Source organism: Chelonoidis abingdonii, chromosome 8 (genome assembly GCF_003597395.2).
Source record: "Chelonoidis abingdonii isolate Lonesome George chromosome 8, CheloAbing_2.0, whole genome shotgun sequence".
NCBI lineage: Eukaryota > Metazoa > Chordata > Testudines > Testudinidae > Chelonoidis > Chelonoidis abingdonii.
In genome coordinates, this window is record NC_133776.1 from 6,074,219 (window position 1) to 6,090,818 (window position 16,600).

The 16,600-nt window shown below is 46.8% G+C and overlaps 2 protein-coding genes across 2 annotated transcripts in view; both read left to right on the forward strand.

The window, feature by feature from the left end:
- The window catches only part of LOC116822997 (uncharacterized protein C2orf72), a 13,023-nt gene extending 10,476 nt beyond the window's left edge, over positions 1–2,547 (forward strand). The window contains exon 4 of the mRNA XM_075068965.1: positions 1,606–2,547. Coding sequence (XP_074925066.1) covers positions 1,606–1,697 — 92 coding nt within the window. The 3' untranslated portion in view covers positions 1,698–2,547. The remainder of the gene's footprint in view (positions 1–1,605) is intronic.
- Positions 2,548–8,586: 6,039 nt separating this feature from the next.
- PSMD1 (proteasome 26S subunit, non-ATPase 1) overlaps positions 8,587–16,600 on the forward strand; it is a 126,832-nt gene continuing 118,818 nt past the window's right edge. Inside the window, exons 1-6 of the mRNA XM_032777256.2 lie at positions 8,587–8,750; positions 12,221–12,264; positions 13,303–13,376; positions 13,642–13,811; positions 14,825–15,030; positions 16,355–16,498. Of these exons, the coding sequence (XP_032633147.1) occupies positions 8,735–8,750; positions 12,221–12,264; positions 13,303–13,376; positions 13,642–13,811; positions 14,825–15,030; positions 16,355–16,498 (654 nt within the window). The 5' untranslated portion in view covers positions 8,587–8,734. The remainder of the gene's footprint in view (positions 8,751–12,220; positions 12,265–13,302; positions 13,377–13,641; positions 13,812–14,824; positions 15,031–16,354; positions 16,499–16,600) is intronic.

A 16,600-nucleotide genomic window follows, 5' to 3' on the forward strand; every position in this document is an offset into this window, starting at 1 on the left:
TTTTCTAATACAAAGTTGTATGAGAGAGGCACAATGCCAAGTCATATGAAATACAAAATTAAACAGTGAACAGAAGTTACAATGCAGGCAAGTGTAGTGAATGGTGAACAGAACTTACATTAATAAAGTGAACAATTAAAAACAATTTCATTTATCAGTTCTACAATGGGTTCACATATAGCGCGGTAGCAGCTGGGTTTTAAAGGGTCTGGGGCTCCCGCTGCTGCGGGGAGCCCCAGGCCCTTTAAATCACTGCTAGAGCCCTGCTGCTGCTACCCTGGGGCTGCGGCAGCGAGGTTTGCTGGCGATTTAAAGGGTCCGGGAGTCCGACTGCTGTGGGGAGGCCTGGGCCCTTTAAATCCCGCTGGAGCCCCGCTGCTGCTATCCCGGGGCTGCGGCAGGGGGTTTGCCAGCGATTTAAAGAGCTCCGGGCTCCAGCTGTTGCAGGGAGCCCGGACCCTTTAAATCACCACTGGAGTCCTGCCACCGCTATCGCGGGGCTGTGGCAGTGGGGCTCCACTGGCGATTTAATGGGCCTGGGGCTCCCCGCAGTGGCTGGAGCCCGGAGCTCTTTAAATCACCGCCGGAGTCCTGCCACCCCTACCCCGATATAATGGGGTTTCAGCTATAACGCAGAAGGGATTTTTGGCTCCCCACGACCGCGTTATAGCGGGGTAGAGGTGTATACCGGCTAAAGAACTCTTTTGCTGGTATAAGCTGCATCTCCACTAGAAAGGTTTGCTGGTATAACTATGCCACTGTCTAGTGTAGACAAGGCCGGACACAGAACTTATCCCTGTTTATAAATAATGACGTAGAGTCCTCCTCCAGATCTCTCCTGAGGTTCTTTGGAAATGCAGTTTTAAATACTGTGCCCACAATTCTTGCATTTCCAGCAATGATCCCCTTTCTGCAGGGGCCCCATTGGCCAGAGGCTACAGACTGCTTCGGGAGGAATCCTGAATCATACCTTTATTCATAGTAAATGTATCTTTTGACTAGTTAATTTCCAAACTGATCCATGACCAATGGTGAGGACACCCACGTGGAGAACCCTCTTGTTATAATAATTCATTATGTGACAATGGTGCAACTAGGGGGCTTCAGATTGAACAGGAGCCTATGCGGGCAAATCACTGAAATGCCCAGTTTGTGTGGTACAGAAAGGGCATTTGCTCCATTGAAAATTGTGGTGGCAAGAAAATCCAGTCCAATAAACACTGAAGGCCCTGATCTTGCAGTCGATTTCAGGCAGACGGACCCTCTTGCCTGTGGGGAGTCCAATGGAAGTTGATGAGGCATCACATGGGAATGGGGGTGGTCTGTGTGGATCAGATTCCAGGATTGGAACCCACAGCTCTTTACCCATGAGCGGGCGAGGTGAGTCACCTGGTGTTAGTTTAAAATCCTGTACGCTGCCAGGATGCCCAGAACGAGCTGGTTATGAAAAGTCTCCAATTTATGGTTCATTCATTGCTTAAAACTTGATTCTTAATTAAAAATATGAGTCACAATTTGTATAAAATAGGAGTGTTGAAAACCGGGACTCCTGTCTGCATCTTCCTCAGTGACTTTGCTGTGTCTTCCTTTCCCTGCTCCTTATAGGTGGCCTGCAAGACCCCAAGGAGGGAGTGGCTCTGACCGGCATGTCGCTAAACGGAAACTGTGAAGAAGCAAGCAGAGGCACAGGCGCTTAAAGCTCCTGGATGGCGTCAAGGCAACACCCTTGCTGATTTGCTCTTATAGCATGAGGATGACGGGCTGAATTCACCCTGGTGATCTTCTGGAAAGGGGACATGGAAGCCATCTCCCAGCTCTTGGGAAAAGCTGCTACCTTCTGTAGCAACAGTGTCTGAGCCAGATAACCGTCCTGCTCCCACCTCACCATTGCTGCAGCAAAACCCAGAGGAGGATCATGTTCTACCACCTGGTAGAGTTCATTTGTAGATGCATCCAATGGGATTTCTTAAAGGCCCACAGTCCATTTTAGCATTTTACAGGATGTGTGATGGTGCAGGAATCCCAGGTATAAAATGTGCTCAGCTGCTAGAAGAGAGAGTCTCTCATTTGAATAACAAAATTCCCCTCCAAGAGGCCTTCTGGGTTTCTTTGCTGATGAAAGCAATCTTCTGCCTTGCCCTCCTGCTTTATTGCTGTTCTAAAGCTCCAGATAACGGCCTCAATAGACCTTCCATTTCTGTTATGGCTTCCCCATTAGGAAACAATAGGCAAGTGGGGGAGAAAGCGATAAGAGCTGCAGGGAGGTCATGGTGCACCTGCTCATCTCCATATACAGACCTTGGAACATACTGGTGAGTTGAAGAAGATTGAATGCAATAATCTAATGTGAAGAAAGGCAATAATTGCTACTGTCATGCCGGACAATCATGTGCACGATGCAGAAGTCACTGATGGTCATGTCAATAGGAGAGCGGTCTGAGAGAGCCGTTCATTCCATACGGCTAATCCTGGTGCTAAGTGAGTGATTTACAGATTGCATTGGAGGCAGAGCAACCAACAGTGCTTATAGCATTTCCACATTCTGATGAGGGTGACAGATGTCCATTTCCCCCCCACCCTTGAACTTCTTAACCATGGGATCCCAACAACCACATGGCTTTCAGGCCCCGAAGATCACCCTATAGGTTCATCTCTCTTAAAGATGTGACTTAATATATTGTTTTTAGGTAATACAATCTATATATTAATTTTCAAAGGTATTTTTTTAATCTATCTGACAACCAATAGTTTTAATTAGGCTTTTATTTCCATGGAGTATTAATGGGACACTGGTTATGTCCAGCTTCAACATAACAAATGTTTGAGTTTGGCTTGGTTTTCCTTGCTCTCTGTTGTGAGTTTTCATCTGGATCAGGCTGCTGGCAGGACACTCTCGCCACAATTATGTCCCATCTCACTGTCTTCCAGGGTTGCTGGGAGGCTCTTTCATTTGGGTCAGTCCATCAACAGTTGTTTTGTCTTCCTTTGTTCTTTGGTTGGCAGAGAAGTGGTTAATAACTGAGCACTGTAATCCTAGCGAATCCAAACTTCTGATGAGATGAAAATTGGTCCTGTCCCTCCTGACAGCAATGTGCCTTAGGCATTCCTTATCGTGTAGAGTAGGGGGTGAGCAATCAGGACACTTGGGTTCTGTACCCAGCTCTGACCATGGACAAATCATTTAATTTCTCTGTGCTTCAATTTCCTCAACTGGAGAATGGGGATTTTGATATTTACCTACCTCACACAGGAGCTGCAAGGCCTCATTAATCCCTGACAAGTGCTTGGAGGTGCCAGAGAAGGGCAATGGGAGAACAAGAGTGTACTATAGTCTACATGTTAACTGTTTCCTTTCTAGGGTCTCCCAGTGGTGCTGCAGTGATGTTTCTGCTCTATGAAAGCAGCTCGCTGCATCTGGGGTGATTGGGTGGCTGCTGAGCAGTGGAAAAGAGCATTAGGTGTCAGGGTCCGGGGGAGTGGGAGGAACAGAGTAAATGAGGAAAAGTTTTCTCTGATCCTCGACTGGTGTTTGAAGAAATTCTTTGGTTGAAGTTTACGTTGTAATTCAGGTCACTTGACAACTTTGCTGCTGAAAGTCTTTGTGGCTCATGACTTAGGCCTTGTCAATGTATGTGTGCTCGTTCAGTATAACCTAAGGTGAGACTTTAATCCCAGTGTAACACTCTATCTATGGACACGCTTATCCTGGTCTGAAAGTGCCTTTTATTTAAATTTAGCTTAAATCACTTGGGGATGGGTTTAAGCTAAACTGAAAAAAGCCACTCTTATTTTAATGTGTGTGTCCACACTGGGAGTTATATCTGGGTAAAACTTTCCTGTGTAGACAAGGCTTTCAACAAAACCTAGAAGGTAGATAATACAGTAGAACCTCAGAGTTACGAACACCAGAGTTATGAACTGGCCAGTTAACCACACACCACGTTTGGAACCAGAAGTGCACAATCAGGCAGCAGTAGAGACAAAAAAACCTCAAATACAGCACAGTCCTGTGTTAAAAGTAAACTACCAAAAAAAAAATAAAATAGGCAAGTTTAAAAAAAAGATTTGACAAGGTGAGGAAACTTTTTCTGTGCTAGTTTCATTTAAATTAAGATGGTTAAAAGCAGCATTTTTCTTCTCCATAGTAAAGTTTCAAAGCTGTATTAAATCAATGTTCAGTTGTAAACTTTTGAAAGAACCATAAAGTTTTGTTCGGAGTTACGGATATTTCAGAGTCACGAACGACCTCCATTCCCGAGGTGTTCAGAACTCTAAGGTTCTCTGTAGGGTCATAGCATGTAAGAGTCTATATAGAGGGGACCAACACCACCCTGCTTCCAGATCACGGGGTATTCTGTACGTTAAATTTCCTTTAGGGATCGTGGTTATAAGCAAATTGAAAATACAAATGTAATGAGATTTAGTAAAGTCATTTATTGTGGATGGCTGTGTACGTGATGCTGAATTTCAGCACTGAGTGGGAAACAGTTGATAGTTCAGTTACTTGAAGTGAGTGCATTAGCTAGCATAATCTTCTAGCACAGCTCATCTGGGGAGCTGTGCAGGTAGTTAGAGGGCATGTCTGCGCTACAAAATTAAGTCGACTTAGGTTAAGTTGACGTGCAGCCACCGCAGTAATTAAAGCGGTGGTTCATGTCCACGCTTGCTCCTTCTGTCAGTGGTGCGCGTCCTCACCAGGAGCGCTTTCACTGACTGAAGTGGGGCGTTGAGACACACTGACAGCTGGAGCCTGGTAGCCCTGGGGTTCACAGCGGTGCCTGTTCCCCCCTACCCCCCGCTGACAGCCAGAGCTGTCAGCCGTGCACGGGCTCACAGTCAAAAGGTGATGTAAGTAACAGTGTATACACGGACTGCGTCACCCTAACTACATCAACATATGTGCTATGCCTTTCGTGGAGTAGTTATGTCCATGTAGCAGGCCACTTACTTTGGCAGAAGCAGCATTATAGCGTACATACTGACATAATTAGGTCGATGTAAGCTGCCTTACATTGACCATAACTAATCTAAACCAGGCCTGAGTCTGTTACGTATTTACGTCTCTTTCTGTTCATCTCGAAATTAGGAGCAGGTCTCTTATTCAAACTCTTCATACTAATTTCAGTGTTTACTCCCATAACAGAGGTGACAGTGTTATGCAAATCTTTGTAATCTGCTAAGGCCTGATGAATTAACCATTTAAAATATCCCTGTAGAGACCAACAAAATGTATACAGACTTGGGCCCAAATTCTGCTCCAGATTGACACATGTAGTGACTTTATTGAAGTCAATGGAATCATTCTAGATTTATATGGAAGTAAATGGGAGCAGAGCTGGCCCCATGTATCTTCCACTGGACATTAGTCTAAAGAAGGAAAGTGACTTGGATGATTTTTTTTTTTTTTAACAGGTTAACTGGCCTTTTATAGGTGAAGCAGGTGTTTTATGTATTATTTAATTGGGGGACTAATTTTGGGACATTGTCTTAAATACTTGACGTGAGGAATAAATAAACAGATTTAAATCCTACACTGTAGATTGCTTCTGAAGTTTTATTGATGTCTACCAGAATGATCCCCCTAATAACATAGATGTGCGGCTTACTCTGACTTTGAATTGATTTGATTTAAGATAAGCTGGGGGAGATGCAAGTCACTATATACCCCTTTGAGCACTGAAGGGAAGAGTGAAACCTGTCTTTGGTGGCAATCCACAGCGCACGGGTGGGCTTTAACTAGTGACAGAACACTTGTACTTGGATACCTGGGGATGTTCATTGAGGAGAGGGACCAAATCAAACCAGATCAAACTTTGTAAAACTTCCAATTTTCTGTTTGGCCTGACTTTCCCCTCCTCTGAGTTTCCCGACTGGAATGTCAAATCTATTCAAACTGGGCACGAGTCTACAAGCCTAACTGCTGTGCTGATAACCAGGGCACTGCATGAAAAGCAGAGGGGGCGTTTGGACCTTGCACTGTTGTGTCAGCAAACAGTGCCAGATTGCAGTGGAGAGGGATTTGGCAATGTTTTGTTAGGCAGACAGCTGGACTAGGTGCTTTTCTGGGCAGGTTTCCCTTTTTTTCAGCTTGTGAACTTAGATAAGATGGGAGAAAACCTGCCATGAGGGCTCTTCCTTGCTGTAGTTCCGGGCCTTGCCTTGTGATTCCTGCAGATGTGCAGTAAAAAACCCTCCTCCTTCCTTCCCCACCCCCAACTTCTGGGAGAAGCTGGGAGCACTCCTCACTGGGTAGGCTCTTCAGGGCCGCAACCATCTTTTTGCTGTGTCTGTGCAACACCTACCTATGCAATGCGGCCTGGGCCATGACTGGACAGTTATATTGCTGTGAACACTTACAGCAGCAAAGCTTGATTCACTGAAGAGCTGGGTGTAAACAAGCCCTTAGGAAGTTCCCCTGACATTCAGCCTAATTTTTCCCATTCTTAACTTCACGGCTTGCTGGCTCAGTGTTCCTTTTCTCCTCCACGTTTCATGGCTCCTGATAAGGGTCCCAGCTTTCTACTTGTACAAAACCACCCTTGCCCCGCCCCTAGCCACGCCTCTCCTCTGAGGCCCCGCCCCTCTTCCATTTCCCACCTCCCTCTGTCACTTGCTCTCCCTACCCTCACTCACTCACTTTCATCGGGCTGGCTCAGGGGATTAGGGTGTGAGAGGGGATGTGGGAGGGGGTGAGGGCTCCAGCTGGGGATGCGGGCTCCAAGGTGGGGCCAGAAATGAGGAGTTCAGGGTGCAGAAGGGGGTTCTGGGCTGAGGCAGTGGGTTGGGATATGAGAGAGGGTGAGGACTCTGGGATGAGGCCAGGGATGAGGGGTTTGGGGTGCAGAAGGGGGCTCCAGGCTGGGGGGTGGAGCCAAGGGGTTCAGAGTATGGAAGGGGGCTGTCGGTTGAGGCAGGGAGTTGGGGTGTGGGGGGTATGGGCTCTAGGCTGGGGGTATGGGTTCAAGGGCCAGAAATGAGTTCAGGTTGCAGGAGGGGGCTCCAGGCTGGGGTTGGAGTGCAGGGTGGGGGGTGAGGACTGTCTGGGTGTGTGGGCTCTGGTGTGGGGACAGATGAGGGATTTGGGGTGCAGGAGAGGGCTCCGGGCTAGTGCTGAGGGGTATGGAGGGAGGGAGGGAGGGGGGACAGGCTGGAGTAGGAGTTGGGGTGTGGGGTGGGGGAGTAGGGGCTCCCAGCGGGATGCAGGCTCGCGGGGGGCAGGGGGATGAGGGGTTTGGGGTTGCAGGAGCCAGTGCCTCCAGGCTGGATCAGCAGAGGTTCAGAGGGTGGAACTTGAGGGGATCAGGCTGGGGCAGGGGGTTGGGGGGCAGGCTCTGGGCCACGCTTACCTCAAGCAGCTCCTGGAAGCAGCGGCATGTCCCCTCTCCGGCTCTTATGCAGTGGCGTGGCCTGGTGGCTCTGTGTGCTTCCCCATCCATAGATGCCTCCTCTGCAGCTCCCATTGGCCATAGTTTCTGTCCAATGGGAGCTGCAGAGCTGGGGCTTGGGGTGAGGACAGCATGTGGAACCTCCTGGCTTCCCCTACGTGTAAGAGCCGGATGAGGGACATGGCGCTGCTTCTTGGAACTATGCGTAGCTATGGCAGGCAGGGAGCCTGGCTTGGCCCCGCTGCACCACCAACTGGACTTTTAACGGCCCGGTCAGTAGTGCTGACTGGAGCTGCCAGGGTCCCTTTTTGACCGGGCATTCCAGTCAAAAAATGGACACTTGGCAACCCTAGCTCCTGGGCTACAGCGACACCGAAGGGGCTGGGTGCCAGGGACATAAGGAGGTGACGGGATCTTGGAGGAATTGTGCCCCTGGCAAGTTGTGCGCAGCAGGGGCATCATTTCAGTTTTTTTGTGGGGAAGGAGAAGTTATCAGCCCCAACCCCCTCTCTCAGGGTAGTTAATAGGTGAAGCACCACACAGGCCAAATCCCAATTGACAGATGCTTTTGAATGGACCCTGAAGTCTTTTTATCGACTTACCATTTTAAAAAAATATTATTTCTTTGGCATCTGGACCTTGCCTATCTCTTGACCAAGAAATTTAGACCTTGACCAAAGATAATTGATTACTCTTGACCTGTGTGATTATATTGCAACCTGCAAAGTTGGGGGTGGGTGCTTGGGGTGAGTGGAGCCAGACCCATGAAAGGTCTTGGGGGGCAAGTGCCCCTCCGCTGCCGAGGGCAAATGACACCCCTACTGCAATGCAAAGGGGTCTAGGCACGAATGTGTGTGTGTGGGGGGGGGTCTGCCTGCCCTGCCCCCTGCCCTAGCTGCTATGGGGGCCGGGCTGGGGCTGTGCACAGTCTTCTCCTCCAGCGGGGAACCGGCTCCTGTAGGGCGAAGAGGCTGCTCGGTCCCCCCGTGCTCCCCGAGATGGGACCACCCCGCGCGGGGAGGGAAGAGTAGTCTAGCTTCTGCCTGACGCTTTTACCAGGCCCGTGCCCGCAGGCCGAGGGCCGACTCGGCCCATGCCCCTTCTCCCCTGGCTCCGGGGCTGAGCCCCCCATTTTCCTAACGGCGCCGCCGGTACTTTGTGATCGGGCAGCTGCGAGGGCAGCCCGCTCGGCGGGGTCCTGTGGGGTCCTTTGACGACACTTCCGGGCCGGAAGGAGGCGACGGCGGCAGTGCTGGTCACGGCACGGACCCGAGTACCGGCATCGGCGGCCCCCGAGCCCCCAGCGCGGAGCAGCGAGCACCCCGGGCCGGGCGAGGCCAAGCGGCAGCATGATCACCTCGGCCGGTGAGTGCTGGGCCGGGGCCTCCAGGCCGCCCGCGATTTAGCTGAGTCAGGGCCGGTGACTGGGCAAAGCCGGAGCCGCCCCCGCCTCTGGGGACCCTCCTCTCCCCTCCCCTCCAGGGGGCGCCCTCCGCGGGTCCTCGCCCCGCTCTGCGCTGGCGGCAGCAGAGCCACCGTGAGGGAATCCCGGTGTAACCGCTCCGCGCTGGGCTCACCCCTGTCAGCCGGGCGGGGGGAGGCTGGTCAGGGAGACTCGGACTCCTGGGTTCCGTTCCTGTTTGCGCCCCCTACCTGCTGTGTCGCCTTGGGACAAGTCACTTCCCGCCTCCGTGTGCCCCCGTTTCCCCGTCTAGAACGGAGACAGCCCTGAGGCATCTGCCTCGCTTTCCCCACGTAGAACAGAGACCGCGCTGGTTTATTTCAGGGATCTGCATGCAGGGCCTTGGCTGATGTTCCCAAAGAGCCTTTAAGATCTCAGAGGAGCTTGGCTATAGAAGGGCAACATGTTTTGTTTTCATTTTTTGTTTTTTCACCCTGGGAGGCAGCTCTTTCCCTTCGCTTTATCTCAGCCACGAAGATCAGCATGGGAAGCACTTAGTGTCAGGAACTGCGTTTAAAGGCTCTGACTTGCAGCTGGGCTCCTTCAGAGGCGGTTACGCTCTTTAGATCTTGCTCTCTGACTCATCAGACCAACTCTAGGCTTAAATATTCATCTCAAGGCACTTTATTTGTCTAAACATTTTAGTCACTTGATCTGATTTTGTGCCTTTTCTTTTAACTTTGTGTAGTTATCACGGGGTGGCCAACCTGTGGCTCCGGAGCCGCATGCGGCTCTTCAGAGGTTAATATGCGGCTCCTTGTATAGGCACCGACTCTGAGGCAGGAGCTACAGGTGCCAACTTTCCAGTGTGCCAGGGGGTGCTCACTGTTCAGCCACAGGTGCTGCCCCTACTCCACCCCGTCCCGCCCCCTCCCCTGAGCCTGCTGTGCCTTAGTTGCTCCTCCTTCCACCCAGAGCCTCCTGCATGCCACAAAACAGCTGATCGGGAGGGAAGGGGAGGTGCTGTGCTGATCGGGGGGCTGCTGGTGGGTGGGAGGTGCTGGGAATGGGGAGCTGATGTGGGGCTAATGACGTATTACTGTGGCTCTTTGGCAATGTACATTGGTAAATTTTGGCTCCTTCTCAGGCTGTCCACCCCATAGTTAACATGACTCACTGCCTGAGAGAGACACATTTTAGGGACTAGTTACAGTAATCACAAAATGTGTTTAGTCCTTGACATCCACTGTTGCGTGTCAGCTGCCACAGCTGGGGGAAAGATGCACTTTCATTGGTGCTCTGAATTCCATTGTGACTTAGCAGGATTCCATCCTGAACTTCTGGCGCTGCGGTATGGATGCGTAGGCATCGGCAGACCATTTTTCCAGTTTTATACCATGGCCCTGCTTTTTGAATGCTATTCCTCCATCTGGTACTGAGCCAGAATCAGACCTGGCTTTGGGTATGGCTACACTTGAAATTTCAAAGCGCTGCCATTGAAGTGTGAGTGTGGTCGGAGCGCCAGCGCTGGGAGAGAGCTCTCCCAGCGTTGCACATAAACCACATCCTCTAAGAGTGTAGCTTGCAGCACAGCGCTGCGGCACTGATTACACTGAGGCTTTACAGCGCTGTATCTTGCAGCGCTTGGGGGGTGTTTTTTCACACCCCTGAGCGCGAAAGTTGCAGCGCTGTAAAGTGCCAGTGTAGCCATAATCTTTGTCTGGTATCATGTGGGGGGCACAGTTTTCAAGAGAGCACCGCTCTGCCTCCACTGGCATGACCTTGATCACACCATGTGTGGGAGATCATGCCAAGTGGGGGTGAGGTCATGCCAGCAGGGGCAGACCCACATTCCTGGAAGTACTGGAATGTTTGGTATGCTGAGAATGTGTGAGTGGCCACCCTACCTATTCAGTGGGTGCAAATCCAGGCCTGACTACTATTAGTCAAAATCTTAAATAACACAGAATTGGTCTTAGAGCAATAAATGACCCCTTATCTCCTCTGTGGCATGGGAGAGATGGAATCCGAACAGGTTGTTCCTGGGTACGTGGTGAGCTGCCTAGTGGGAGAGGTGCTAATCCCTTCCATCTGACTGCTCCAGTCACCTGAAGCTCCAGGGCTGCTGCTCAGCCTTTGCAAAGTGTCACCGAAATGAATAGGGCACTTGTGCTTTGCATCTGAATGGGGCTTGGCACAGTAAGAACAATACTGTTGGTAAGATCCTATAGAATAACAATGTGGTTTCTGGCTTAGTCTTATAGCAACAGTTATTTAAATGTATTTATTTTAAATTATACAGTACGATCATTGTCGACTGTATACAAGTGACTGTGCCAAACCAGTAACAGATCACTGTCCCAGGGAGATTACAGTGTAGAGACACGAAGCTATTGTCCAGAATAAACACAGTGTTTGGATGTTATAGCTGAAAACTGAATTGATTTTTCATAGCTTTCTTGAAAGCAGTGAAGGTGGTGAGCAGTGTGCTTGGTGTATGGTGACTGGAAGCCTGTTTCAGATCTATCGAAGAGCTGTGATTAAAGAGCTGAAGTCTAGAGTGGGTGAAAGAAATGAAGGGTGAGGTTAGCAATTAGCAGAGTATAGGGCTCATCAGGAAGTACAGGAGGAGAGGAAGGCAGAGAGAGAGGTAGGTGCAGAGTTAGGGGGAGCTTTGAAGTCAACAAGAAGTTTGAATATATGGAAGAAGGGAAGCCAGTGTAAAGATTCTGAATGTGGGAGACCTGGGCAAAGCTAGCAAGAAAGGAAAACACACTTTTTTTTTTTTTTTTTTGCTATTGAGGTATTTGTTGCCTGAACACTTCTCAGGAGAGAGGAAAAAAGGTTCAGGGAAAAAATTGATGGTTATTCTTTCTAGTCTGCAACCATGATTTCCTGTCCCTGATAGTTAAAAGCTCAGTTCTAGGTCTAAATCCCATTTCTGACTGGGAGGAATCAATTGACATCATGTTTTGAATGGGTCATTTTAAGAATAAAAAAAATGGTGTGTGTTGGAGGGAGATAGCATAGGTTTGCTTCCTGTCTGCTATTTCTGGTAAATCAGTAAAGTATTGAAATTTACAAGAATCCTATATGTGGAGTAGGATTGTACAAGATTCATTCCCCTATCTGTTCTCCCCTCCAGGAAGGGCATGGGCAGGCTGAATAGTGCATACATCAGTGATAAAGGATACATTTTCAAGTGTCATAGTGATTTAATATTTTGACCAAGAGGCTTATACAAACGTATGTGCTGTTTTAGAGGATAGATTTGCTATATGTTTGCAGTCAGTTTTTAAGTCTTTACCTAAGAACTAGAACCATAAACTAGAACCAGGCTTCTTCTTTTCACCATATTGTTTTGTGAGTAAGTGACATTTTCTGTTGCAATGCGTAAAAATTCATTCCGGATGACAAGCTTCTTGTTTTGCAGCTGGAATTATTTCTCTTCTGGATGAAGAAGAGCCACAGCTCAAGGTAAGCTTGAAAATGCTGATTAGACCTGAGAGCAACAAACTACAAGTTGAAACTTTGTACCATTTTTTTTAAACAATAGAAATAGGCAGATTCTAGCAACCATAATAGTTAGAAAAGGACAGGTAACATTCAAGCTGCGTCCAGTCAGAAGAACTTGTTGCCAGGAGCCTGAGATGCACAGGCAATCCATGTGAAATGCAGCTAACTGCGACCAATCTTTTATTTTAATGCCCAGGATGTCTGCAGGTTCCAGCATGGGTCATGCTGGGATCTCTAGTTTCTGGAGACTCTGCCTCTCTAATGATGGCAGGCCTTTCTAGGCTGCATATGGCCCAGGAGTTGCACTTTGGATGTTCTTTTACTCTGTATTTTACTGTTTGAGTCAGAGTTAATCTCTTCTCACAAGTCTCTAACATAATTTGGGAGTGGGAAAAACCAAAATAATCAATATCTCCATATAGTCTCCTAAAAACGTTTAGTAACCCTAGTGGAGGGAGAAGAAGATAACCATGGAGACCTTACAGTTTATAAAATATACATATAGACTAAAAAGGCAACCCAACAAACAACTCAAATCAGCAGAACAAAGAGGCAGTTGACAGGTTGATGGCATCATCTTGCCCACAGGTTGTAATCGGGGTGGTCTGTGTTCCCTGCGGGATATGTGTTTTTCTGAATAGGCTGCTTTAGCCAACCTGCAAGAAAATAGAGACAAAGACAGCTGTGAGTCAGTTCTGGAGACTCTGAGCATTTTAAGGGATCTCAGTAAATAAGTCAGTTTGGCCCAGTGAAGTTGAGGGGAAGCAGGATCAGGGTTCCATATCCCCACCTATAAAATGGGGATAAAGAACCCTACATTTCCCCCACGGGAAATTATTCATGAGAATAAATGATGTTTGGAAAGCAGTGTGAGGATGTAGATTGCTCTGTAAGCAGTGGTGTTGGTGTTTTTGAGATCTTACCATAGGATGCAGTCATAAGGAGAAAAATAGAATGAATTTTGCTCTTTAACAATGAAACTTCTATTACTTTCCATAGGAGTTCGCTCTGCACAAACTGAACGCTGTTGTCAATGACTTCTGGGCAGAAATCTCTGAGTCGGTGGATAAAATGTAAGAGAAGAAATAATTTATTCCTGGAAGGGTGGATGCTCAAACTAAACATGGAATATAATGCATTTGCCTTTTCTCTGGCTGCTTGATCCCAGTTAACGTAGTAGTTATCTCCCCATTTTCCAAAAAGTGTTCATTTTAGCTGGCTTAGGTTTGAGAATCTATCCTCCCAAAGATGCTGATGAGGTTGAAAATTTCAGTTGGCCTATGCCTTTGGGGGAAGCTTTGCTTGCTCAACTGATTGTCTTTTCTCTGACCTTTTCAGCGAAGTTCTCTATGAAGATGAGGGCTTTCGGAGTCGCCAGTTTGCTGCCTTGGTGGCTTCCAAAGTGTTTTATCACCTGGGAGCCTTTGAGGAGTCTCTGAACTATGCCTTGGGAGCAGGCGATCTCTTCAATGTCAATGACAATTCAGAATATGTGGAGACTATTATTGGTAATTGACAGTGACTCTAAATGGAAAGCCCTCTAGTTCAGGGGTCAGCAACCTTTCAGAAGTGGTGTGCCAAGTCCTCATTTATTCACTCTAATTTAAGGTTTTGTGTGCCAGTAATACATTTTAATGTTTTTAGAAGGTCTCTTTCTGTAAGTCTGTAATATATAACTAAACTATTGTTGTATGTAAAGTAAATAGGATTTCAAAATGTTTAAGAAGCTTCATAAAAAATTAAATTAAAATGCAGAGCCACCCGGACCAGTGGCCAGGACCCGGGCAGCGTGAGTGCCATGGAAAATCAGCTCACATGCTGCCTTCGGCACATGTGCCATAGGTTGCCTACCTCTGCTCTAGTTGGTAAAACTACTATAACTTGAGATCCCACTTGCCTTTGCTGCTGTCCTCCAAATTCCCTGATCTCTGCTTCGAATTAGCTGAACAGATGTTGCAGCTGCTTTTTCCGGCCTAGTATTTCTTGACTTTCTCTGTTTATAATTGTGTCTAGATTAAAGAACCAGTTTACATAGGTGCTGTGATAATATAAATAAATATTGTGCATCTGGGAAGTCTCCTGCTGTTATACCTTCATCCAGAATCTCCTGTTGTTTGAAACAGTTGTGTAAAACATGTATGTGCCTTCAGCACTGAAATCAAGACTTTGAGGCATATAAGTGTTCCCCCACTTAACAGAATTGGTGACCACCCAAGTGATTTCCATATTTTCCCATGTGTAACTAAGGGAACCATTAAGTAGGTTGATAGTGGGGTGTAAATGACTTGATAATTTAACCCTAGATTGTGGTCATGTGGTGGGACAAGTAAATGTAATTTAATGGATTTAGACAAGACAAAGGTGATGTTAAATGCTTGTATGTGTAGACATTCATCTTCTTGGAGGGTGCTTATTTTTCTCCCCAAACCCTAGTAGTCAGATTTTCAACTGTCTTGTACTACTTTTGAAGCTGTGTGTGTCCAGGAAGCTGATGGTGATTGTTCTTTATGTTCCATCTCAGCAAAATGTATTGACCACTACACCAAGCAGTGTGTGGAGAATGCAGAGCTGGCCGAAGTGGAGAAGAAACCTGTCGATGAAAGGCTGGAAGGGATTGTTAACAAGATGTTCCAGCGGTGTTTGGATGATCACAAGTACAAGCAGGCCATTGGTATTGCACTGGAGACCCGTAGGCTGGATGTGTTTGAGAAAACCATATTAGAATCGGTAGGTGAAGGATTCACATGTAGGGTTTAACTTTCCCCTTTAGGGTTTGGATCAAGAAAAGGGAGGTTCAGGTGACTGTAAAGCTACAGATTTTGTTGTAGCAAAATACTAGTGAAGCTCACTGGGAAATGTTTGGTGAAACCCAGTGATTCAGCTTGAATGATGAGATTTTTACCTTGTCGTGTTTTGTCTATTTTATCTGTTGCCCCTTTTTAATATTTAAAGTGGCACTTAATATGCTGTGGTGGGTAAGCATCAGACAGTTAAGTTTCAGTTCTAGTGATGTTTTAATTTCAAAAATAATTTCTGAAACTTTTTTCGTGAACAAATCTGAGGAATGAAATGTTGGCAATAATAACTATCTCTTCCCAAAAAAGTTGTTCACTGGGAAGTGCAAGAGTCTCTCTTTGCTTAAAACCAAGTATAACCTAGTGTAACCGTGGAGGTTCTGATTATACACAAACATGGCTCATCTTTTTATGAATCTTGCTAAGCTCTCAAACTCTGTGTTGTCATGCAGGAGTTGGACACATAGGTTGATTATGCATTATTCAAAAAAAGTATTTCTTTTTATCTACTTTAAATTTGTAGCCTTTCTATTTCAGAGAATGTACCCTAGTTTTTAAAATATGAGAGAGGGTATCTAGGAGTGCCCAAATTACCTTTTCTATTCCATTTGTTGTTCTGTGTACCTCTGTCGTGTCCTATCTTATTAATCTCTGTCTCTTAAGCTAAATGGTCCTGATCTTTTCAGTCCTCATATGGAAGTTTTTCCACACATCTAATAACTTTATTCATGTCTCAACCCCTTCTGTTTCTGCTATCGGTTAGCTCAGATGCTCTGATCAGAATTGAATAGACTTTTCTCTTCTCAATCTCCTGCATGAAGTATGTGTATAAGTGGAATTCTTTGGCTGGATGGTCCATTTGGCTAACCCTTCTATGTTGAATACCTGCATTTCCCTGGGATGAGTACCTGATGGTTAGGTAAAAGTCTGTGGGATAGAAAATTTAAGTACTGAGCTCTCAAAGGGCGTTTGTGCTTATGTTTGAAGTTTTACTTTGGAGTGAATTTGTTTCTTTCCATGAGTATTGTTTCTTGGTAGTGGAGTATGCTTGTTTTGGTTATAAATGGTCTTCTGTTTGAGTCACGTTTGTATGCATGTGGTGTTTGAGTTTCTAGGAAAGAGAAAAATAAAAGACCAGATGTCAAGTTGTGTGTATTTTTCTGTCAACATAAAAGAAATTATGTGTAAATGGTTTTATTCCTTAACCTTGTTTTGTAACAACATCATCTGGACTGTGTCTTTTCCATCAATTTCAGAATGATGTTCCTGGAATGCTAGCCTACAGCTTAAAGCTCTGCATGTCTCTGATGCAGAATAAGCAGTTCCGTAATAAAGTGCTGCGAGTTCTGGTTAAAATCTACATGAACCTGGAGAAACCAGACTTCATCAATGTGTGCCAGGTAATGTTGTGTACCTCTGCTTTTCATAAACACTTTGCTTAATAAAAATTACTGTCTTCTAGGTGTATCTAACTCAATTCCCACATGGGATCGGATTTCGTT